The 24,552-nt window shown below is 33.9% G+C and overlaps 8 protein-coding genes across 8 annotated transcripts in view; 3 read left to right on the forward strand and 5 right to left on the reverse strand.

Annotated features, from left to right (window-relative positions):
* The window catches only part of AdamTS-B (ADAM metallopeptidase with thrombospondin type 1 motif B), a 37,261-nt gene extending 31,593 nt beyond the window's left edge, over window positions 1-5,668 (forward strand). The window contains exons 10-14 of the mRNA XM_088038265.1: window positions 978-1,105; window positions 1,156-1,406; window positions 1,698-1,815; window positions 4,901-5,245; window positions 5,322-5,668. Coding sequence (XP_087894391.1) covers window positions 978-1,105; window positions 1,156-1,406; window positions 1,698-1,815; window positions 4,901-5,245; window positions 5,322-5,453 — 974 coding nt within the window. The 3' untranslated portion in view covers window positions 5,454-5,668. The remainder of the gene's footprint in view (window positions 1-977; window positions 1,106-1,155; window positions 1,407-1,697; window positions 1,816-4,900; window positions 5,246-5,321) is intronic.
* A 1,427-nt stretch (window positions 5,669-7,095) lies between these two features.
* LOC148173178 (very long chain fatty acid elongase 7-like) lies at window positions 7,096-8,506 on the reverse strand. The gene is made up of 6 exons (XM_088038266.1): window positions 8,106-8,506; window positions 8,028-8,060; window positions 7,790-7,980; window positions 7,509-7,743; window positions 7,324-7,463; window positions 7,096-7,278 (listed from the first exon to the last, which is right to left on the reverse strand). The coding sequence occupies exons 1-6, from the start codon at window positions 8,170-8,172 to the stop codon at window positions 7,111-7,113; spliced, it is 834 nt and encodes a 277-aa protein (XP_087894392.1). The 5' UTR covers window positions 8,173-8,506; the 3' UTR covers window positions 7,096-7,110.
* On the reverse strand, window positions 8,401-9,826 carry LOC148173179 (uncharacterized). Its single transcript, XM_088039846.1, has 5 exons — window positions 9,692-9,826; window positions 9,069-9,244; window positions 8,904-9,014; window positions 8,743-8,848; window positions 8,401-8,475 (listed from the first exon to the last, which is right to left on the reverse strand). Exons 1-5 carry the CDS (start codon window positions 9,824-9,826, stop codon window positions 8,401-8,403), a joined length of 603 nt encoding a protein of 200 aa, XP_087895972.1.
* Window positions 9,827-9,851: 25 nt separating this feature from the next.
* Window positions 9,852-10,975, forward strand: LOC148173180 (uncharacterized). The gene is made up of 8 exons (XM_088039847.1): window positions 9,852-9,887; window positions 9,934-10,023; window positions 10,060-10,195; window positions 10,240-10,266; window positions 10,316-10,452; window positions 10,501-10,658; window positions 10,707-10,820; window positions 10,867-10,975. The coding sequence occupies exons 1-8, from the start codon at window positions 9,852-9,854 to the stop codon at window positions 10,973-10,975; spliced, it is 807 nt and encodes a 268-aa protein (XP_087895973.1).
* Window positions 10,976-11,031: 56 nt separating this feature from the next.
* LOC148173181 (uncharacterized) lies at window positions 11,032-11,720 on the reverse strand. The gene is made up of 4 exons (XM_088039848.1): window positions 11,583-11,720; window positions 11,351-11,529; window positions 11,192-11,302; window positions 11,032-11,143 (listed from the first exon to the last, which is right to left on the reverse strand). Exons 1-4 carry the CDS (start codon window positions 11,718-11,720, stop codon window positions 11,032-11,034), a joined length of 540 nt encoding a protein of 179 aa, XP_087895974.1.
* A 3,472-nt stretch (window positions 11,721-15,192) lies between these two features.
* Window positions 15,193-16,239, forward strand: LOC148173182 (uncharacterized). Its single transcript, XM_088039849.1, has 5 exons — window positions 15,193-15,324; window positions 15,367-15,671; window positions 15,721-15,867; window positions 15,973-16,040; window positions 16,121-16,239. Exons 1-5 carry the CDS (start codon window positions 15,193-15,195, stop codon window positions 16,237-16,239), a joined length of 771 nt encoding a protein of 256 aa, XP_087895975.1.
* A 3,677-nt stretch (window positions 16,240-19,916) lies between these two features.
* LOC148173183 (uncharacterized) lies at window positions 19,917-21,297 on the reverse strand. Its single transcript, XM_088039850.1, has 8 exons — window positions 21,172-21,297; window positions 20,935-21,125; window positions 20,778-20,888; window positions 20,575-20,730; window positions 20,472-20,522; window positions 20,232-20,292; window positions 20,113-20,151; window positions 19,917-19,967 (listed from the first exon to the last, which is right to left on the reverse strand). The coding sequence occupies exons 1-8, from the start codon at window positions 21,295-21,297 to the stop codon at window positions 19,917-19,919; spliced, it is 786 nt and encodes a 261-aa protein (XP_087895976.1).
* Window positions 21,298-21,646: 349 nt separating this feature from the next.
* On the reverse strand, window positions 21,647-22,610 carry LOC148173184 (uncharacterized). The gene is made up of 6 exons (XM_088039852.1): window positions 22,583-22,610; window positions 22,487-22,506; window positions 22,254-22,388; window positions 22,019-22,209; window positions 21,861-21,971; window positions 21,647-21,815 (listed from the first exon to the last, which is right to left on the reverse strand). The coding sequence occupies exons 1-6, from the start codon at window positions 22,608-22,610 to the stop codon at window positions 21,647-21,649; spliced, it is 654 nt and encodes a 217-aa protein (XP_087895978.1).
* Window positions 22,611-24,552: the final 1,942 nt, after the last annotated feature.

The raw sequence follows: 24,552 nt of genomic DNA on the forward strand, positions 1-24,552 counted from the left end.
TTTATTTCAAATCAATAATACCTCCAGGCTTTAATAGTTTTATTAAACAATTTGCATTCATATTTGAACCAATCTGGTAAAACATAAATTTTGAAAACGCACTCCAAAATTCGCCGATATTCTAGAATTTGACTGTCACAAAAGTGAAATATTAGTGTAATCTTACATTGATAAAACCAAATAATTTATAGCGCTTGAACAACCGATTGTCAATTTTTAACGCAATATTTTATTTAAATTTGACAAAGAGAAAAACTGCATGAAAATGCATGTACAAAATATATGTACAACCATATTCAGGCGGTTGCAATTAGAATGAATACAAGCTCTTATTTTCGTCAATTTTTGTTTTTTTCAAAATTTTCAGTGAAAATCAACGTGAATGATAAAAATACAGTTAACAGGATATTGAACCGAATAAAAATAACAAAACTATTAACAACAAAAGTAGACAAATTAATGATCAAACTTCTGACCGAATTTAAAATTTTAAAAAGTAAAAAAAAGCAAAATGTGAATTTTGGACTAAAATTTGCTCTAAAAATCTAAAATATTATTCTAAGCAACTTTTCTTAATAATATTTATTGATATTTTCAACTTGAAGCAAAATATTGGGAAACGGCCCCATTACAAAAAAAATGCAGTAGGCTTGCCTTAAAAAGTTCTATGAATGTGATAAACGTTAAAATTCATTTCCAAAAATTGACGAAATTTTATTGAGTAATGATTTTTGTCCAGCTAGATTTGCGATCGTGACCACTGTGCGATGCTAAGAAAAATATTCGGAATTTACTTTAATAAAGATCCGTTTGTCTTAATTTCACCGCCGCTCTGAATCACTAAATGGAAACACATCACGAGTATTTAATCTCTACAAGCACTCCTCTGAAATCCCCGCCTAGAGCACGAATCTCCCACACTTAGATCTACATATAATTGAATATTGATGAACCTTCTGGTGGTGTTATTATTGCAGATGAACCTTGTCAGTTATACTGCAGTGACGCTAATGAAACTGTAATCGTACCTTGGGGTGAGTATGCTGCCGATGGTACTCCCTGCAACGTGGGCTCTAGAGACGTGTGTATTTCCGGAATATGTCGGGTAAGTGTCTTCGTTGCATAAATCGAAATTTTAACCCTGTAAACATACAGAAAGTCGGTTGTGATTGGGTGGTTGACTCGACAGCACACGAGGATGATTGTGGAATTTGTCAAGGTGATGGTACAAAATGCGACAAAATCGAGGGTTTGTACACGAAACAAAGCTATTCTCAAGGGTATCGAGAAGTCGTAGTAATACCAACCGGTGCACGCAATATCCGCATTGAGGAAAAGGATCACTCTGAAAACTACATCGGGATCGGGAGCGCCTACACCAAGAAATACTATCTAAATGGAAGACGGTACGTTTCTCTAAAATTGTTTCGCTAATTATACAACCCTGAAATACATCAGGGTTCTATCCAATTCTCTACCGAATTTATTTCTACACGCTTTAAATTACTCGCTGGAGGCAGTTTTTAGTTATGGAAAATGGGCCTACAGCTGCCATATCTAATTATCACTAGAATTTCGTTTTTTGCAATGTTTGCATATAAATGCGTTGTATTTGACGTTGCGGCCCCGTAGGCAATGTTTCACGTATTCACTTTAACGATATTGTCATTTAATTCACGGTATTGTTTGTTTTGCAGGCACATCACGTTACCGGGAGAATATACAGTGGCAGGGGCTCAAGCCCTTTACGAAAGGGACAACCAGCTAGAGAAGATTCGAATACCAGGTCCGATACGAGAACCTATAGTCGTTTACGTAAGTCACTTTGAAAATCTACCTCTCTCCTCTTGATTTATACTGTCGTTTCTCATCGACCTTTCCAGAAGGTACATTGCGTGTTCATTCATTATATACACGGAATTTACTTAATTGAATTCGGGCGTCTTCGCTTCTTGCGAATCACGTACTCTTTATATTTCTACTTTACTTACTTACACACAAAAAAGGAAAATTTTAGCTCGAACGGATGCCGCTCCTTATATTTTGCTTTCCCCCGACTCAGCGATCCGTGTGATTACTGCTAATGAACGAAATCTTTTACTAAAATATGGGAACTTCCAGCGATGCAAAATATTTAAATTTTACTTTCTTTTGATATAAATTAGGAACATTTATAAATCTTAGAAACAGATTAAGCGCGATTTTACTTGCTATACTGAAAATAAACAGCTGCTTTAAAATGTTCCATATTAGGCGGTTTTACGACTACGACGGAGGTTTATTAACAATTATTCCAACAGCAAGACTGGTTTATGTGTGGATGTAATTTAAGGCCTAATTTGACTAATTTTACACTTGCCGGAACGCACAGCTAATGTTTCACTTTTGGGATGCTGCATTCAATGCGTTTTTACTTAAAAATAGCACGATTTAACTTTAATTTTAGCAAGTAACTTGTAACACCAAATTAAGTAAATAAGTGGACTTTCTGGAATCTTTTAGTTTTTGGCATTTTGGCATTCATTATTCTATTTTTAATTGTCTTTCGAATTCTTTGTCTGCATTTTTTGTAGCTATTTTTTTTCGACGATTTACAGTGCTTTTAGATTTTTAATCCAAGTAATTTATACGTATAAAAACCAAGGAATACAGGAAAAAAATTCGAGTAAAAGGAAAAAATAGGGGCCGCTTCACCCATTTTCTACCGCAAAACACCTTCCAACGAGGCGTGCCGAGGGTTTATCGCATTTTTAGTTCCGAACCATCAGACAAATAAAAAATATCAAGAGATCAATAACATTCTTTATGAAATTCTGCGTCAGACGATATCTGAACCATCTTCCCAGTCCCAGTGCAATTTGGGCAATGGTAATTCAAAGTTACTAAAATTACGAAAATTACGAATTTTAGTGAAGGATTTCGGAAAATTTTGCTTCCTCCTCAAAATAAAATTATTTAAAACTGGTGCCTTTTGCCCTCAATTTTTGCAATTTGGTAGCTTTAATACGCGACTCAAAAATGGTAATTTCCCCAAATTTTGTAGCTGTAGCACTAAAATTACGAAAATTACGAATTTTAGTGAAGGATTTTGGAAATTTTTGTTTTCTCCTCAAATTGAAAATTTCTAAAATTTGTGCTTTTCGCCCTAAACTTTTGCAAATGGGTAGAGTTAATACATGATTCAAACAGTAAGTTCTCCAAATTTCGTAGCTGTAGCACTAAAATTACGAATTTTAATAAAGGATTTTGTAACTTTTTGTTTCCTTCTCAAAATAAAAATTTCTGAAATTTGGCTTGTTCAAAAGATTAAACATCAACTTTCATCAGTTTTCTCGAATTTTTGGGAAAGTATCGACGCAAACAAAGAAATAGAAGATTTTATTGAAATCTTTATTTAATTAAATAAGTTCTTTTCCAACATATAACTTTTTTGTTTCCGAGCTACTAACGGTGAAAAAATCGTTATGTAAACGAGATTTCTCTGCTAATTTGGGTGCTGGGAAATTGAACTTATACTTTATGGTACCAAAAGTCAACCTTAGTTGTAAATTTGTAAAATTTAAAAGTATGACAGACTTACACAATTTTACTTTGGCTCTTGAATAGTTTGTTGGAATTTTTTTAGGATTTCAGAAAAATTTAATACAAAACTCCTTAGTAAAATGTGTATTTATTCGGAGCTTTAAATACTCGGCGCAGTGTAAAATAAAATGTGTCATTTTTCTGATTTTTATATAAATAACTATTTCACAAAAGATTGTCTCAGTTCTCATAAAAATAAAAAAATAAATGCCATCTTATTCTTTGCATGACCGATGACATATCTTCGCAAATTTACTTTAAAATTTAATTGAAATTAAAATTTTAATGGATCATCACAAATATGTAGAAATTTAGAAATAAACGGTTGTTTGCGTTGCAGTGTTTACATTATAATGCATTTATGGTAACTTAATAAAATTGTTCCCAAACCTTTTTAATTAAAACGTAAAACATGTTACTAGTCCATAGAATAAATTTATAAATCGGGTGTCTAAATAAAAATCTGATTAAGACTGTAATGCTACCAGCTTTTGGACTTTTAATTAAACACCCGATATTTTTCTCTTATAATATTTTATCTAGGCTCATTTCTAAATAATGTTTTTATAATGGGTAAATAAACAAATGCTTTTAAAATAATTCGATTAAATAAACTGGAAAAATGGTGATGAAATAAACGTGTAGGCGTGAAAACAAATTGTTCAAATGAATTTTAATTTTAAAGCGTTCTCCTACCTTTAAAATAAATGTTACTTTCTTGCAATACATATTTGTATTTTGAAAAAAAAAAGATTTTTTTTTGAGACGATGCCGTTGGAGCTAATTTATGTAGAGTAGCCTCTTTGGTTCGTTAATCAACGCTCCTTTCACAACTTGGCTTATGGCCCAATAAATTTCCTCTGCATAGTTAACGACTTCAGCCGCGCTTTCCAAATTACTATTATTTACATTGATGCAGACTACAAATGGTAGAAATGCAGAGTTAATATCATACTCACTATCGAAACCTGCACTCATAACTTGCAAAAAATAGAAATATATGTTTTTGCGGTGACCGTTATTGTGAATATGCAATGAGCGGCTTTCAGCAACGTGTTCAATGCATTTGCGGCTGCGGTAGTTACAACGCTACTTTTCCGCAATTTATGAGTGCTATCTCCAATACTTTTATCATTTCATCGCAACGGGATCCAAATGAAAATTATTGCAGCAGCTTTTTGTACAATAACAGCTTCGCATGGATCTCACATTGTCATTCAATGATCCAATTACGATGATTACAGGATTGTAACATGTGCTTGATCAGATTGCATTTGTAGTCTGCACAAATCACTGTATGGCTATCTGTGTTTCACAGGTGATTTTCCGAGGTAAAGTACACAATCCTGGGATTGAATACAAGTACTCGATTTGGAAACGACAAACGACACAGCAGGTGAAGTACACATGGATCATGGGATATTGGTCTCAGTGTTCCGCCACTTGTGGTGGAGGCATCCAAGAGCGGAGACCATTGTGTCAGGAGTCAACAGTGGGAGAAGTTCCTTCCGTCGTTGATGGGACATCAAGCATCGTCGATGAACTCATGTGTGAAAGTTCGGAGAAACCGGACAAATTGGTCAGAGCATGCAACGACGACCCTTGTCCAACGCACTGGTGGGTGGGACCCTGGCAATCTTGTCCCGTTACGTGCGCTAATAAGGTCCGTAAAGTTGTTTTAAACTTCGAAATCGGTGCCTACATCTATCGACAATACTTCAAACTGTTTTCTTTTGCAGGACGAAACACCCATGAAGCGCCGGAGCGTGATGTGCGTCGACGGGCAGGAGATGGCGCTACCAGATCGATACTGCGACAGGAATGCTAAGCCTCTGGAATTCGTTCCTTGCAGGACTCTATCGCAGTGTTAAGAGAATCCTAACTGTTTGCTATCATTAAGTTTTTGTATAGAGCTAACCCTTCTTAGACCCATCTATTTATGTCGATGTAAAGCTGTAAAACTAATTTACTTAATACTCATTTGGTGATTACTGAGCATCGCTCGGTATATCAAAAAGAACAAGACTGATTTTGTATTAGGACTTTATAACTATTTACTAATTTTCCTAATAAAAGTTTTACCGTTTTCTATGTTTTATTAAGGCCATGTTAAACGTTTCGCACAACTCAGTTTTCGCAAAATTGCTAAACAGCACATGAATTTTCCTAAGAAGGTTGCAAATTTTACTTGGAAACCAAACTTGAAACTGCATAAATTAAATCGATATTATGACTCGATAACACTCCAAAATATTTTTGGACGATTAAAATTATATGAAAATGTTTTTGAATATGCATCATAAAACATTAAAATAATTTGTATTATATAATATGAATTATAATGGGTATAAGTAATCTTATGTATGATTCAGGGTTTAGAGATTACAGTCATTACTTGTCACCCCCAATATCGTCTTTAATTTTAATGAAAAAATTTTGAAATGAAAAATGATATATTATTAAGTTAATTTTCGAATTCATAAAGTCAAAATTTATATCTAAATTTACGTACACCCAACTGTCAACATCTTGTATCATAAATGTCATGTACCATTTCGTGTGCTTTAGATTGTAACAAAAGTTTTATTTAGTGAAATTTTTGGTTTTTCGAAGTTAATAAACAATTTTTAGTGACCAAAAAGTGCAACACGTTTGCGTCAAAATTTACTTAACTTTTACTTACTGAATCAAGTGACTTGTGAAAATTTGGTGTAAACGTAGTTTGTCACTCACTGCCCGTCATAATTTCAAAAAGTAACTTGATAAAACAGCGTTTTTTTTCTCTGATTTTAACAATTTGCATTAGATTTTAAATAAAAACAAATATTTTTATCACATTTATTTTGAAAAAAAATTGAAATTTGCAAAAACTCAAAAATCGCTAAAAATTATTAATTACATACGCGACGCCAATCGAACCGTGGTAAAAACAAATTTTTGCGTTAGGTTGTAGAACTTGATCAACCATAAGCATATGCAATATTGCAAATTTTTATCATTCAAATTAAAGACGATTTTGGGGGTGACCATAATTTGCGCACCCTGTATTTATAAAATATAAAATTTCTGTACTGGATTCAAACAGCTTGTCTGCGCTCAGATGGTTGGGTCCCCAAATGGTTTAAACTGTGGTAATGAGGGTACGGTCATAAATCTACCCTCAAGACGTAAGTTGTAAATCTTATTTCGATACGAGATTCAAAAACGTGTAATATTTCTGGGAAGATAATTAAATTATTTTTTATGTAATTTAAGATTTTTTTTATCAATGTCATTACAAGTTTATTCTCAACAATTTGAAATTTTATAGAAATGCCTGAAAATTCCGAATGATTAAACTATTATCACTTGCCGTTTTTTTTATTATTATTATTTTGTCTCGGCTAATCGTTATAGAATTGTATTAAAAACAGATAAGTTTTTGTACGAAATTGATACCTATGAATTTAAGTCTGAAAACTTTCTAGAACTTTACATGGGATTCCCCATAAGAGAAAAACTTTTAACATGGTCTTAAAAGAACTAAATTTATTTCACTTTCTTGCCACCCCTATAGCTGGTTCTGTAAAAGTTTTTAAACATGTAGAACACCACAGCGACATTAGTTGCATAGAAATAGAAGCTAATACTGGGAAGACCACAATTTTTGTTCAAGACCGCTTGAGACGAATGCACAATGAGAGTAATCAACTGCATCTGTAACACTTCTTGTGAATAATGCGCCACCCATGTCAAACCTACCATTTGCAACATCGTAATAGTGGGTTTCCATCTCGCCACATATTTCTGCCACTCTGGCCCCAGCGCCGACAAAAAATAATAACTATACATCATAATGTGAATCGAAGAATTCAAAAACATGCAAAACGCGACCATTCCACCTGACAAACAAGTTTAATTAATTATAATGACTTGAAGAAACAAACCTGAAAGATATTTGCCGTACAGCCAAGCCATCAGAAACGTGGTCACATGGTGGTAAATATGCAAGGACGAAACTTGACTGAATTTTTTTCGAAGGACGAAGAAAACGGTTTCTGCGAGCTCCGCTAGTTTGATTAAATAAAAATAGTAGTTAAGAGAGACTCGTTTTAATGAGACGGGATCTGTGGAGTAAGTAAATCGGTCGCAGGTCCAATAGAACGAACGTGGAGTGAGAAGCTGGAAAAAATGTTATTTTTGCAAGTTGCAGCGTTTTTCCACACACCTGATAGACTAGAGTTGAACAGGCAAGTATTTGAAATATGTTGTAAACTCGAACGAGGAAGTCGATCTTGAAGGGCTTTCGGTTTCTCATATACTTTGGTAAGAAAATGCAAATGAGATAAAAGTAACATGCTAATGCCATGAGGGTTGGAAGGGGGCTGGAAAGAAGGTACCACCCTTTGATCCGGGGATCTAACAATCAATAAGAAATTATTATTATTATTGAAATTCTCGCTCACCTTCAATGTCATGCATGTAGTAGTCATATTTTCCTGTGAAATTCAATTATTTTCTGTACGAAAACTGAAGAAACTTACTTTGAGCAGCACTGCAAAAATGGGCGACTTTTCGGAGCACCGAATCCGTCGTGTCGAAAAAAAACATTGCAGTTCCACTTATTTTACCGGTAAGCGCGAATTTACTTTTACACAATTTCCACAAATCGTTTTGGTTTATCGGTACAAAATTTCCCCCACTTCGTATTACTTGTGGAGCCGTTTTTCTGACAATTTCGTTCGAAAAATAGGAATTTATAGTTTTACCTGTTTGCAATGTTTTGGTGGAGGTACAAAACCTTTGACGTCGACGAATTAAGAATTCGAGTTTTCATATTTAAGTCGAAAAGCAGGTGTCATGTGACCTTGCGGTTTTAGTTTTTTTATTAAAAAAAAGAAGCAATGTGAGTGTCTGTAAAACGATAATTAGTGTTCAAAGAATCGTACTTAAGAATGAAATAAAAATATTCACAAAGGTAAACAAACTAAAGTGGTTTTGAATATTTAAATTAAGTCAAGGAAACTTTAAAAACATCGCATTTTCGATAAAAAATGAGTAAAAACAGAAAACAATAATTATAAAGTAATGGATTTCGCAAAACACACTTTTAACTTATGATAAAATGGATAAAACCACAATGTTGTCTTTAAAATTCAGTTTTTATTTCATTTATCTTACAAGAGCACTACTTAAAATGTAGCCTAGAAATGATATCTCGCACCCCGAAAACGTTGCGTCGTGACAGAGGGGTCCATATTTCTCCCCTAAATCATCCTCCGAGAATCTAAAAATAAACAACCCCGAAACTAGTAGTAAATCAAACATTATCATAAACTCACTTGAATATAGCCGATAAAATATCTTTCACCAAAGATTTACCTTCCATATCAATGTATTGTCGAGCTTCACAAATCATTCTTTTCACGCATGCATTGCCGTTGAAACCATTTCTGAAGAGAATAAAACTTAAAAGAAGAAATTTCGGGGAGCGGTGAGGTTTGTACCTAGTAAATTCAGTTTCCATAGTGTCTAAAATTTCTCGTCTTTGGACGTAGTGACTGCGGTATTTCTTAAATAGTCGGGTATCACTAGGGAGAGGAAATGGGACGTCTAGCTCTCCAACAGCATTCCATCCTCTTGGTTGAGCTCTGAGAAACGCCTTAGCATAAGCCATCGAGACCTAAACAATAGGGAATAAACTATAAACTTGATAAATTAAAGTAACAAAGTTTAATTAGTGCCGTTATTTCGCACCAAGCGAGTTTGTCGCTCTTTTATCGATTGCTCGAGGATGCTGGAGTAGAAACTAAAGGTCTGTTCGTTGCTCCATAACACATTTACAAACGTGGAGACAATATCAGGGCATTTGTTAACAATCTCTGAGCAATTTCAGGATGTTAGATCGAAATTTCCAATCTCACTGTTAGATTTATTCGGGATAGCAGCCTTTAGCGCAGCCTCTCCTCTCGCTAGCTTGAAGGAAATTTGCATGCAGACATCCTCAAATCCTTGTGCTCCTGATACTTCTCTGAATATTTTAACCCCCAAAACGGCTTTAAAATTTAAAATGAGGCGTCGTCATTCTTTCTCCGACTAAGGGGACGCCACAATTAAAATACGAACTCACCACGAAATTGCTATTCATTGGAAAAGCTAAGTATCTCTTCCTCCGTGACAACAAAGGATTCTTTTTCGCTAAATTAGTAACTTGAGATAACACCACAACGTTTAAGACGCTGATCAAAGCGAATCGGACTATCATTTTGAGTACTCTAACAGTTCTGGAGATGTTAGCCGCTCTGGTTAAATATTTGTTTGGCGGTGTACAAGTTGACAACTATTTGCTAAATACCCGATTTGCATTATAAGATCAAAGAAAGTCGATTAATTGTTTGTAAATTCAGGGTGTTTATTTTTTTCCAGTCGGTATTTGCTGCGAAACAAGAAATATGTTACTCGGTAAAAAATTAAGTGAAAATCGATGTTGATTTGCAGCGTTCCGGTTGCGGGGCGGATACCCCATCCGGAAATTCGCTTACAGTCGGGGAAATTACGAAAATATCGAGGAAAATCCAAATCGCATCTCTTTGCATAAAACGTTACATTCATAATTTGCTGTTCATTTCAATTAGTAAGGACGTGTCATCATCGACAAAAACTTACCGCTACATTTAGATTTACTCAACTGTAAACCTTATTTAAGTTACTGTACTCGATGTCCAAATCGATAACCATCCGTGACAAACCCCAGAAAATAATCAGTCAGAAAGAATAATGCAACTTCCGGTGGCTTGCCTGCTCTTTTTCGCAGTTCTCACAAGTGCAAATTTAGAATATAAACACCGAACAAAGCGGAAAGTGGTTTTCAGCAAAAGCAGTAAATTTTTCGTGAGTATTACCAATTGTTCGTTTTTGATTCGTGACGATTCTTTTCAGTTCCGACTGAACGGAAAAGATAACGTGTTGAATTATACAGAAATTTTCGCTCATGGATGGGCGTTCAGAATAAATTACGAGTTGCCTGAAAGTATACCCAAAAGACACCAATTTTTTAAGAGAGATGTTCACGCTGAATTAGACAGTATTACAGACGAGTAAGTCCATATTCTCGGAGAACTTTGCCTGATTTCCACTTTTTCTAGATCTGCTCTCAGCGTTTATTCCTGCATTCTCAAGTACATCTGCGAAAATGTTGCTGAAGTGAAAGCATCACATCACTGCGGGCTATTCTGTGGCATCGGCAACATTATCAGCAAGTGAGTAATACTCTGTTTTTACACTCTTTTTACGAACTGATTTCAGCACTGTGACGATGGAATCTGAGTTTTTTAAGTCGTTTTTGAACAGATGCGATCACCACGTCGAAAACTGTCCGTACGTGCTGACAGGGACACAGCTCGGATTCAGTTAAAACCAACATCGCTACTTCTTGTATTTATTCATAACTTCATTGTAAATATAAATAAATCATTGTGAAAACAAACTGCTCAGTATAAAACTAAGAAAAGAGACTTCGCAGTGTAAAAAATAATTTTCCGAGCAATACTGTTCACACGTTGAGTTCGAATGGACTTCCGGGCTACAAAAAGGCATATCGGAAAATTTATCGTAACGTCAATTGACTTACGTAAATATAGCCGTCAATAGATCACTGACCAATGATTTTCCTAGATTGCCTTTGTATTCGCAAACTTCGCAAATTAGCCTGTTGACACATGCAGATCCATTGAAATTTTGCCTAAAACAATGTCTCATCAAAATCGCAAATTTATTAATACTATTGTACCGTGAAAACTCGCTTTCTAAACGCCTTGTAATTTCCCTTCGTTGTAATGTATGGATTTTCGGATCCTTTTTAAATATTCTCGTGTCACTTGGCAGGGCAAACGGCACGTCACACTCACCTAGAAGATTCCACCCTCGAGGTTGCACCACCAACAAAGCTTTAATGTAGGAGAGAGTTATCTAAAATTCTCAACGTTTTTAATTTAGTTTGAAATTTTACACTGTTGACGCACCACAAAATTGCTGTCTTTAGGAAACGCGAGGTATCGTTTTTTTCTTGATAGGAAAGGGTTGTTTCGCACAACTTTCGTGTTCTGGGCTGTTACAATGAGAATGAAACTTAGTAGTAGAAGAAGTTTGAGCAGCAACATCCTGAAGAGCCTAAACTTGTTTACTAACAATCATTTGAATATGAGACAACATTTTGTATTAAAGATGGGGAAATTAACAACGCGTTGCTAAAAGCAGCTACTTATAATGATAAAGACATTTTTGGAGCGAGGGTTATCCTAACAGAAGGCATATGATGGATGATTCACAAAAAATCAACAGTTTTTTATAGATGTGGAAATACGCAGTTCCATAATTGCTTGTGGATAAAATTGAGTGATTATTATTATTATTGTGAAGCTTTACGTGGAGTAATGAAAATGTAGGTCAAAACATAGATAAGAGTTCGAAACTATAAGTTAGAAGCTAATGAAGTGTACGATTTTTATGTTGTGTAAAAACAACAAATAACATCAAAGAGGTTTTTAGCCAGTACGTAAAAGATTTTTTGTTGATTTTATTAACAAATGACGCAATAGATCTTCACTAAGAAAACAGAATTTCAAACTGCACATTTTTGGCCATTTGTTTATCAGTAGAATATATCAAAAAAAAAAAACTTGTTGAGAACTACTTATTACACCCTATCACCTTGGTACTTTATTTTTGTAAAGTAAATTGCAGTAATTTACACTATCAAACCATTTTCAAATGTTTATAAACTGAGGTAAATAACTATGATTTTAGAATTACATAACACACCAAAACAAACATTAAATCGAGTGACGATAAAGCTCAATAATTTTAATTTAAAATGAACAACCGAAGAGCATCTGAAAGTTGAATCTATGGTTTATTCACTTTCGACACTTTCGAAAAAATAGGCTAAAAAAGCTCCCAGTTGCTGAACGAGAAGAAATGTCATAAAACTTATTTATAATTATTTTTGGCCCAAATTTACACCAAGTTGCAGTTTCGATGCGCTGACTCGTCTCCGTGAATATTATAGTACTATAAGACAAAAAACAGGAACTTAAATTTTTAAATCGAATAAAGATCGAAAACCGGAAATTTGGGAAACTGATCAGTGATCACATTAAATTTCCGACAATTTAAAAATCTTAAACATATTAATTTAAATAAAAATTTAAAATATCGAATTTTGATAGTAGTTCTAATAAGAAAAAAATAAAATTCCGTATGTACGCATTTCCAGAAACATAATATTGCTTTTAAAATGTACATTTATACATTTTAGCTAAGTTACAATTTAACACATAGCCGGATCCGCTAAAGAATTTGTATAAACAATTTCAATGTCATGTCAAATTATTGTCATAAACTCATTACCCTTTTTATTCTCCTTCATTTACAAACAAAGCGACGCGACCTTTAATAAATCAAATATTTATTTACGCTAAAAATCATTTTGTCTCTGAATCCTGAGCTGATAGAACAAAAAAAACTTCAGAATCCGACTTCAGCAATGATTTTTACTTCTTCAGTACAAAACCTCGTTGACTAGTGAAGTTTACGAATTTTTTAATACAGCAAGATAAAAAGTACAAAATCCAAAAAATTCGATTTTTTAAATTTGTCTTATGTTTATCTTAGCCTAATCCGCCTTCTCCTGATAATCTGAGAAACTGAGATGAGATGAGAATGAGAATCCTAGAAATATCTGACAGTTGGAAGATTCAAGGTCTTGAAAACCTTTAAAATCTAAAAAACTTAGAGTTACAGCTCGTGAATTATCTCAGGACTCTGAATACACCTGCTCTAAACGACGTAGAGCCTATTTAAAGGTCGTGGTTTCTGCTTTGAGCAAATACGGTTCTGTGGGTACCCCAAATAACTAATTGCAACTTGTTCAAACTGAAGTAAACGAAACTTTTTTTAAAACGCACGAAGATTTTTAAAATTACATTTTTAAGGCGTCGCGACGCTTAACTGTCGATGATAAAAAACAAATTTTTGCGTCAGATTCCTAAAGTTGATCAAGTATAAGGGTATGCAAATCTGAAAAGTTTTGACTTTAAAATTAAAGACGATTTTGGAGGTGACCACAAGAATTGTTGTCGGACCCTGTACAATTAACTTTTGATTGTCAATGGTAAATAGTGCGTATCTACATTACGCATCATTGTTATAACACATATTCTATTCCTTCATTTGAAAAGTCATTGAAAATCTTTGAATTGAAAAAAAAACAAATTTTTTAATGTCATATTTTTACAAACTTATGCCAAAGTCCTACTTATAATGAAGATAAATAGTTCAATAATAAAGATAAATAGTTCAAGTTCATTGTCAATTACGGTGACTTTTAATCAAAAAAAAGCATCAATTATTCGTAAATTCAAGGTAAAATATGAATAGTTATTTGCCTATAGAACCAGAAATGCGTACATTTTTTGTACAACGTAATTCATTAAAAAAACCTGAAATTGTCTTTAACAATTTTGACAGTTTAATTTGACAGTCATCAAGAGCTTTTCATTATTATTTTACGGCTTGCTGAGCTATTTTTCCCATTTATACAGGCAGTAAGTGCAAAGTCAAATTTTCAACAACGATAATGTAAAGTGTCAATTTCGATGGCATCTTGCATAAACTATTTTCGAAGCAAGAACTATAAAATCCAAATATGTATTTGTAGCTAGACAACATTATATTATTAATACCTTTCAACATTATTTGATTAATTGAGTTTAATTTACCATAATTTGGTATTGCAGTAGACTCTCGATAATTTGAAACTTAGGAGAGCTGGCAGACAGTTTAAATTATCGAGAGTTTAAAATACAGTGTGATTCAAATAATCGAGAGAAAGAGAGAAAAAATTCAAATAAACGAGAGTTTAAAGGCAAACAGACAATAGTCAAAATAAACAAACCAATCAGAGAAGAGAGCGTAAAATCCACTAACTCCACTTTGACAAAATATCGTAAAACTTAGATTTTGTAAAGCTATTAATCTAGTCAATAAAAGCTAGTTAAAAAATGTAAAATCTGATTTTAAAGCTGCAATGGAATTTTTAAGATTGGCTTGTTCAGAAGTTTTCTGTTTTTCTTGTCCGCCCAGGCGAAGGACTTCAAATTAACGACAGTTCGATTTTATTTCAAATTAACGAGGAAACCAAAATACATTGAAATTTTTCAATTTATCGAGAGAAATTGAGAGGACCGGGAAAAAACTTCAAATTACCGAGAAATTCAAATTATCGAGGTTCAAATTATCGAGAGTCTACTGTATGTATTTATTATTTAATAATTCTTATGGAAAAGACGAGTTTCATCCCAAAAACATCAAAAATCTAATTAAAATTCTTCTTACGGTCTCCAAAACCAGATTTACATGACAGCTGTCAAAGTAAAGAACATCTTAATGCTCCTATTCCAGTACGCAATTTTTTCCGTGTCTGTTACTGGCTGCTCCGCGAAGCGTCCTCATTCATTAGTAACAATCCTCTAACTTCTTGTTTACTCACCAAACAACTCTGGAAGGGTCATTTAACTTACGTTTCATCTAACACAATGATTGATTGAGCGTTAACCGAAGTTATATCTCGCCATGAAATTATATTCCCTTTTAATGTGCATAGTAATTGATACCGCTTTTAGCAAACTTTTAGATACGAGCGCAGAACTCCTCTCTCGTCAAAGAAGATCATTAATATGGTTCGAAGGCGTCAATTGGGTCCAGGTAACATTTCTAAAACAACACTAAAAAATAATCTCCTAGTAGATGATCGCAGGAATTGGAACACCGATCGAACTCCAAGATCAAAGCATAACAGTTGGTACAGTTATTAAAGCGTTTTATTTATTACCAACCAACAGCACAGACTACACACAACCATCTATTGATTTCGCCCGAAGAAAACGATCTGCAACTAGATGGACGACTTATAAACTCATTGAGGGTTTCTTTGAGAGAAAAGGATTAGGAGATGGGAAAGCTTGTATGTTGAGAAGTATTTGTGAAGTTGCCGCGCGACCTTTCGAGAAGAAGAGCGGAATTTTGGCTGAAATAATACACGCAATTTTGACGTGAGTAATAAAAATTTTATGGAAAATTCCATTACAGTGTAATTTTCAGACCGTCCTCCACTCGCGAATCTCTTGACAATCATCTGAACTGTGAGTATCGCGCTGCTGAAGAACTGGGGAGGAAAGTGTACAATTGCGCTGTTTTGTTCCCGGAGTGCAAGGTCAATTTTATTGAGCAATTTACCAAGATGCTGCTGTGAGGTTAAGAAAAATTACACGATTTTGAAATTTTATTAATAAAGCTATGTAGAAAATAATATGTTTTGTTTGTTTTTGTTTATTGTAGAGTAATAACTTTTAGGATATTAACGTTGCCGTCAGGTGCTAAATATACAATTAATGTTAATTTTACTGCTTTATATTTACATGGTAGGTAATAATATGACATCGAAGGTGCATTTTTATCATTTTAATTTGTTGTTTTTTTATGAACATTGTTATTTTACGAGTATATTATTTTGAAAAGCTGATGCTTGCGATAGGAGCGAGCTTGCGAGCGAGTAAAACAAATCAACCGAGTAAATATAGGTGCCGTAAAATACTATGCTTTTTCTACGACCATTATTAAAACTTTTTTTTAATGTCATAAATAAAATAAAAATTGTATATGTCAATTGTTTAAAAAGAATGTTAAAAAAAATTACAACTAGCTACTAAAAATGTGATGGTTCTTTAAATTAAATGTTGAAACTACATAAATAAACATGACTTAAACAAAAAAAGTTACGTAATATGCACACACAATTATGTAGAACGTTAAACATTATGAATGTATTTAAATTAAGTACCTATTTATTATGTAAGTCAAAATTTAAATGGTCAAACAAAAAATTTGCAGTTATCTTGAGATTTTTTTGGTGCTCACATTCTGCGGATTCTTCACATTTTCAGACACAATTGTTGTTTTGTTAGAATTTTTATTTAAATTTAAATTTTAAGAAATGATAGTAATTTACATTCGAACAACTGTAAGTCGAATTTTACGGGTCAGGAGCAATCTTCGTTTGTGGCTCAGGCATATACAGGCTGTATCAAAAATGGCAGATATGCTCTACAGTACATTGTTAAAATACCTTGATAGAGTCTAAAAAAAATGTTAAAAAAATTTTTGGCTTCTACTTTTTGAGAAAATCGAACTTTTAAAAGAATTAATTTGGCAACGTTGCATAGCGTAGTACTATTACGGCCAAAAAAATTCAAACGACTTCAAATTATATTGACATTGACAATAAAGAGTGATTTACATGATGGTTTTTGAAATGACAAAAGCTTGTCGTTTGAATTATTTTGTCCGCAATAGTACCTAATAAGGAAAAATAGAAAAACTACAATTACGCTTACGTAAATTGGTGTAGTTATGGTATTCAATCAAAATTGATTGACGTCTTACTTTTAGGTTATAGGCAGCTTTTCAATTATTATTATCAGAGTAATTATTAACTAAAGAAAGAGTATTTTATTTGAACAAGACGTTCCAATGATATGGATGGTTATTTTAATACCCTTTTTTAAAGTACTTTTAGTTATGCTTGTGACCTTGCTAAAAGAGCCTACAGTTAATGCACTTTGGAGAAAACGAATTTACCGAAAATGTTGTGAAGAAACTTTATAAACTCTAAGTTTTCGAGTGTTGCAGATTTAAAATTCTTTTGTTTAAAGTGCTATTGGTTCAATTTTCGCTCCATACTTCTTCAATCCAAAATTTATTGAACCGAAAAGTCCAAATCGCTAATTTCATCCCCACGACGAATTAATTCATTCTTTCATTCTTGCTGAACTTCTAACGTAATGTGTTTTTCATAAGTTGTTTTGGAATTGCACTTTCCTTTCGTCTACAAAGAAATAATGAGCTGAAAATACATTTTTCTTAACATAAATAAAGGCAAGCCAAAAGTAATCACTATCAAAAATTGTATTTAAGAAAAAATAAAAACATTGGTTCACAATGGAGGTGTTTTAAATTGTTTAAAAATGCTCCACAAAGGAGGTGTTTAAAATTTCTGCCTTCAGCGTCTAAACATGCTTGTGCTCTTCTTGACACATTTTCTTGAACCCTGGCTAACATGTTAGCATTAATTGCTGCCCCGGCTACATGAATTCATTGTATTAAAACGTTTAAATTATCAAATGGCGTTTGATACACCAAATTTTTTATTTGGCTCCAAAAGAAAAAATTTTGGGGGTTTAAGGCCGACGATCTGGGTTGCCATAAGACGGGTCCATTCCTCCCTATTCACCGATTTGGAAAGTTGGTCTCGCATTGTGAGGTGGAGCGCCATCTAACTGGAACCACACCTGGTTCAACCTCTTTCAACTGTCCAAAAAAATTTCTGTCTTGTCTAGAAAATGTAAAAAAAATTTCCCATTCAGACGATTGGGTATAATAAAAGGTCCAATTAAATGGTTACCTAAAATCCCAGCCCAAACATTTGCACTAAAACGATGTTGATGATCCACCTGCTTAGCTAAATGGGGATTTTCTAAAGAGTAAAAATGAGAATTATGCTGGTTGAAATAACCATTTCTTGTGAACGTTGCCTCATCACTCCATAACACATTTGCGGCAAAATTTGGAAGTTGGGCAATTCGTGCCACGAGCTAATTACAATAATTTGACCGTCTTGCAAAATCTTGAGGAAGCAATGCTTGGACCCTTGTGATATGGTAAGGGTGAAGCCTTTCTTCTCTAATGATTCTGTTGACCGACGTGTGATTAACATCGAGTTGGGTGAAAATTTCACGGGTACTTATTGCTGGGTTTTCATGCACCAAATGTAAGACCTCTTCTTCTAGTTGCGGTGTTCGGGTTGTTCTCGGACGCCCTCGATCATGGGCATTAATTCCTAGAGGGTTAAGGCTCCCTGTTTCTCTCACTCTACCGCCTAATCTTCGGATAGTATTAGTTGGCGGATGTCGCCTAGCAGGGTAACGCTCTGCATACACCCTTGCGGCTAGCGCAGCATTATCTTCAAATTCTCCCAAAATGAGGTACTTACATATCAGCGTACTCATTGTTTTCATACATTTTGACAAGTTTGGTTATAAATGTCAAATCAAGTCAATTTTGATATCAGCTATCTATTTCTTTTTCTGTTTTTGCACGTGAAAATCACCCTGTTGCCAAATGTAATTTGATCGATTCTTATTCAAAAATATACCTTATTTCAATTGATAGCGAGGCCCCCATTTTAGTGTCAACGGGTATATATGAGTGAGCAGTATATTGTACATTGCTAGGAAATTTTGGAAGAGTTGGTGCCACCTGGAATGTAATGATGTAGAGGGGGATGACATTGTCAAATTCAGAAATCTGTCAGTTTGTGCGAACGGTGCGAACTTGGCGAAGGGATTTATTTACTTTAACCAATTAATTAGAATTGCTAAAGTTGCTGGTTTTCAAAAAGTGAACTGAAAACGCTTTCATCAACGAAACAACAAATTATGACGGTGCTGTCAAAGTGATGGCAGACAGGGTGGGCAACTTTTGGTTTATAAAAATGTCCCTATAAAGTACACTTCTCCACACAATTTTTTGGTACAGTCCCAAATTTCGGGCCAGGTTTGACATTTGGACCTCGCTAAGGTTTGAAATGAAGAATAGAAACTAAAAACTTGATAAATTTAAGTTAAAATGGAATGCAGTCGGGATAAATAGAAACAAGAACATTAATTAATGGTATTACAAATAGTTACCACAGTCATGCATGCATATGCTAGAAGCTACATCCTTTTGAATGGGTTACCTTTGAGATGCTATAACATTAAGAAAATGAGGCATAGATTTTTTTTACTATGTTTCCCGTGTTCTCTAAATAATTGTCAACAAGAATGTCACGCTGTCTTTAGAACCATAAGAATTTTTAATTTTTGCTAACAAATAACTTATTTATGTCCGTTTGAATTTTTGGGTTGTCGCCAGAGGGCCAAATTTTTGGGTTCGAAACAATTCGTGCCCAATATCTCGGAAACTATTACAGATAATAAAATGCGGTTTGCGCCATCGTTTTTTTCGCAATTATGACATAAAAAATTGTTCTTAGATTTTCCAAAAATCGAAAGCTGCATTTTTTCGCGAAAATTTATGACTAAAACTATGGCAAATTTCTGATATCGATATCTCGCTCATTTTTTGGTGTAAACTTGAGTTGTTATACATCAGTGTACGCAGAATTTTTCGCAGATTTTACTTAACAATATTTCCACTAAATTTTGAAGTCCGAATTTACCAAAAATTATGACATTTTCTTACTGACAATTCCAATTTCCGTCAAAGTTACATACTTTTTCCGACGACCACTATAAAATACCACATTTCATACAGTTTTCTCGTAGTGAAAATTTAAAATTGCAAACAATTTCAGCGCGAAGACGAACGAAGCGCATACCCGTGTGCAATGAAAAATTTGAGATCTCTGATTGGCCGACAGGTGTGTGTTTTTACATTGCACACAGGTTGACACAGATCATACATTATCGGTATCTAACTTTCGGCGCAACGGCATAATTATTTTGTCCGCGGCTAGGAGCTCTGCCGAATGACATTTTAAGTTTTAATTTGACCAGAGATAACTTGAGGTGTTTTTGCACCATTATAAGCAAGTGGAAGAGCGTGAACCATAAACTTTAATTAAAAAAAATAAATATTAACTCTGCGATTTTTGTGGTCGTCGGAAAAATATAGTGTACAACACGTGTTGAAAATTCGATTTCACACTCGTTTGCTTAAGCCACTCGCCTACGGCTCGTGGCTCAATTCTGCAAAACTCGTGTGAAATCTTCCATTTTCAACACTTGTTATACAATATACTATTACACGCTAGTTTGATCACTTTTACCCACATTTTTTTCAAACTTAAGGCACCAAGTTCAATAAACCATTTATCTACTCCAGTTATTTTATTACAACATCAAGTGCTCCAAAACCGTAAAAGTATCTAAAAAGCTCGTCGTGCAGTCTTTAAAAATCTTCTCGCAACTTTGCCTCGTTTCGCCCAACATTTGGGCGGCCAAATACTCATTATCACTATGCCGATTGAGTGGCTCTCTCGTGCTCGAAGGTCTGAAAGTATTCTTGAATTCCGCACCATTAAAAAATCTCATACTTACGTAAAAAACTTATGAATGAGCTCATGAAAAAGTCCAAAATTTTTCACGAAGGGGGTATGCGCCACCTCACAAATAGCTCGTAAAATACACGACTTCCCATTAAATCCTCTCCTAACAACACTAATCAATAACAAAGTTTTTTAAGAGCTAATCTTACATTTCCAGTGCCTGTGCGAGCAATTCGTACAAATTCCATCTACTGAGGGCTCGTTTTTTCCTTGCATACGTCACAAAGGGTTCTGTGATTTGCGATATGTTTGAAGGATAGCGATAATTCGCTTTAAAAACAGTTCCGAAGATCACAGTTTCTGGTTTCAAATCGACCGGAACTCCGTAGCCACAAATAGCCTAGAATTTTTTTGTTAGTCACAAAAAAAACATGGGGGATATTAACCAATAATCGACCAGTTGTAGGCCAAACTAGAGTTCTTTTTTCTCTGCTCAAAACACCACGAGCATGTTGACTGGAAGAGACGTGGAAAAGAACGACGAGAAATAAAAATGACTCACACTTGATCATTTTGAAATGAAGGTGGGATGTCATCGACAATCGCTAATAAGTTGCGGGTAATTACATATTCAATTTGAGCGTCTTTCATCCCTTAATAATATTAGTAAATTTTTATTGTATTTAATACAGACACTAAATACTTTAACTGGACTTTGTCGCTTCTTTATTTAAATATTGGAACAAGTGGCAGGTCGTTGGTTTGAACTGAGGAATGTCAACTACCACAGATTCTCAACCGGTTTTGAAAAACCAGCTAATTTCCCATTTGTTGACAATAAGGTGGTGAGTTAATCCGTTTCTCATTTCCTGTTTCATTTCGAACGTTTCCGCACATTAAATCCGGGCGAATTCAAACATCCTAAAATAAATTAGGAATTTCATTACTGTAAACAGTGAACAGATCCATCAGACTGGCACTGCAGTCGTGGAAAATCCTATCGCATTTTCCGCTTTTCTCTCCGATCTTTTGCGCAGCATAATACTCGTTATCGGAATGATGCTGCACTTTTTCGTTAGTGCTCGTGGGTCTAAAAATCCCATTTTATTACAACACAAAAAACTTTACCACTTACGTGAAAAGCATATGAATCAATTCGTTGAAAAGTCCGTAATTTTTCTCGAGAGGCGTACGAGCTACCTCACAAATGGCTCGTAAAACGCACGGTTTTCCCCCAAATCCACGCCTAGAAAAACAAACTAATTACCTCAAAAGGTTGTTTGTGAGTTTTACATTTGCATAGTTTGGGATAAGAGTCCGTACACGTCCCATCTGGTGGCGGCTCGTTTTTTCCGGGCGTAATATGTGTACGGGGTGAAAAGTCGGCTGATATTGGACGGTAACACATAATTTGCTTTAAATACTGTTCCGACAATAACAGTATCTGGTTTCAGATCCACTGGGACCCCAAACCCTGCAATTACCTGAAAAATATTTGCAGGAAAAACGGATAAAATATGAAAATTACTTGGATTCTGCTTGCTCCTTCTTTCCAGAGAAGCGTTCTTTTTTCTCTGCCATATCCATCACTAAGTGACAAAAAATAAATTAAAATACAAACTAAGAAAAGCATTCTTAAGTCTCGACGACAATAACGATTCAACTGAACAATATTCTAGACAATTTGAATCACTTTGACATGAATTTTAATTAGCAAATAATTGAACATTTATGGGATTTCGTCCTGACGCTCTAACGAACACTTAATTTATCTAACGTGTCTTCCAATATTTAGATATTAAAATTAGGTGGTGGTGTGACAAATTGCTTCTCCGTTCATTGTTCATGAACAAATACTAGAGCAAAATTTGCATAGAATATTCATGGAGGTGAGAATACTGAATTTTTTATCAAATATTGCACTCGTTTTTTGTTGAAATCTTTTCAAACTCGGAAAGTTACAAAGTATTCTCAAGATTCCAACAAACAACAATGAAAGAAAAGTAGCACTGGTTATGTCGCAAACAACTTCGTTTTGTTCGGTTTTATCGAGAACAGATAAAATTTATTCGATGTATGACAAAGATTGCGTTTCCAATAACTAGTCACAAATTAAACCAATGAATAATAATAATTGAAAATTGAAAAACAAATTAATTCATTTGAGTTATAATTATAAATGCAATCATTAAAACCGACAGGAACCTCTTGAAAACATTATCAATTTCAAACGCAGTATTTATGTGTATTATTGTGGTTTAGCTCTTCGATTTTCTAAAAGTCGATAATTTGATTTCGGTGAAAAAAAAATTCAGTCAAACTTCTACTTAATTTTAGGGAAATCCTAAACTATTGGCACTCATACGCAGAATTTTGCAGATTCTAAATCTGGGATTTAAATTCAGATGCGACAACGAATAACTGAGTTGTAGCCGGTCAAAATTTTAGATAGTTAATTTTTATTTTCGCTAATTTTCAAAGCTAAATATCTCGGAAACTATTTAAAAAAATAGGCAACCGTTTGCGCCATCGCTTTCTTCGGCTCAATTTACGTTAGAAAAAGTTCACAAAAGTCCAAAATTCAATAGTCGATTTTTTCGCGAAAAAAAATTACAATTCAAAGCAAACGATGAAAATTTTTCAATTTTTTGTTTTTTGGCTAAAACTCATAAACTTTTTGTCCGATCGATTTCAAATTTGGCCAGTTGATAGATTTTGAGCTCATCTTTCGACTGATATAGAACATAAAAATATTAAACGTCGTTTTAACCATGAAAACAGGATTGAAAATCACTACAAAATAACCTCTTCAAAACAGTTTTTCGCCAATGCCTCGTTTATTTATTAAGCAAATTAAACAAATTTTAGCTCACTTTAAGCAGAACGTCGCGCTGAATCCAACCAAAGCTTCAAGAATTTTTGTCAACAAATAACTGATTTATGGCCATTTGAATTTTGAGGTTGTCGCCAGAGGGCTAAATTTTTGAAGATTTGAAACAATTCGTGCTCGATATCTCAGAAACTATTACAGATATTAAGATGCGGTTTGCGGCATCGTTCTTTTCGCAATTTTTTACATAAGAAATAGTTTTTAGATTTTTCAAAAGTCGAAATTTTCAATCTTAATTTTTTACATATTTGTCGTCAAATCTGGAATTTGAAAATTTGGGGAATGAAAATAAAATGTTTCTTAATTCTGAAATAATAACACATAAAAAGATCCAACGCTTACCATTTTGTTTTCTCTTTTTAAAAATTGAAAACGCATTTTGTTCAAAAATGGACTTAGCAACTTAACAAAACTTACTTAATTACCTACTTAGTAAACTTAAGTTATTATACATTAGTGTACGCAGAATTTTCCGCAAATTTCAAATGTGGGATTTAAATTCATATCCGACAAATAACGATCAAAGTTTCGGATGGTTGATTTTCATTATTTCTAATTGTTAAAGCTAAATATATCGAAAACTATTACAGATATTGAGATGCAGTTTGTGCCATAGATTTCTTCGACTCATTTTACGTTAGAAATAGATTTTTGAAAAGACAAAAATTAGATTTATTTAGGAAAAAATACACGACTAAACTTATCTCATACTTCTGCGGTCGATATTTCGCTCATATAACTCATTAATGAACTGAAGTGATTGATATAAGCGTTCCTTAACAACTTGGTCACAGATAGATACATAAGATTTTAGTTTTCCTAATTTTGCAAATTTTGTGCTCTTTTATTAAAAAATTGTGGTGTTGGGAATTTAGATAACCTATGAAATACCTAAAAATAAATTTCATTTTCGACACCTTAACTGAAGGAATGCATA

This window comes from Gnatocerus cornutus, chromosome 6, assembly GCF_029298725.1.
Source record: "Gnatocerus cornutus isolate USDA-ARS CGAHR chromosome 6, icGnaCorn1.1, whole genome shotgun sequence".
Lineage (NCBI taxonomy): Eukaryota > Metazoa > Arthropoda > Insecta > Coleoptera > Tenebrionidae > Gnatocerus > Gnatocerus cornutus.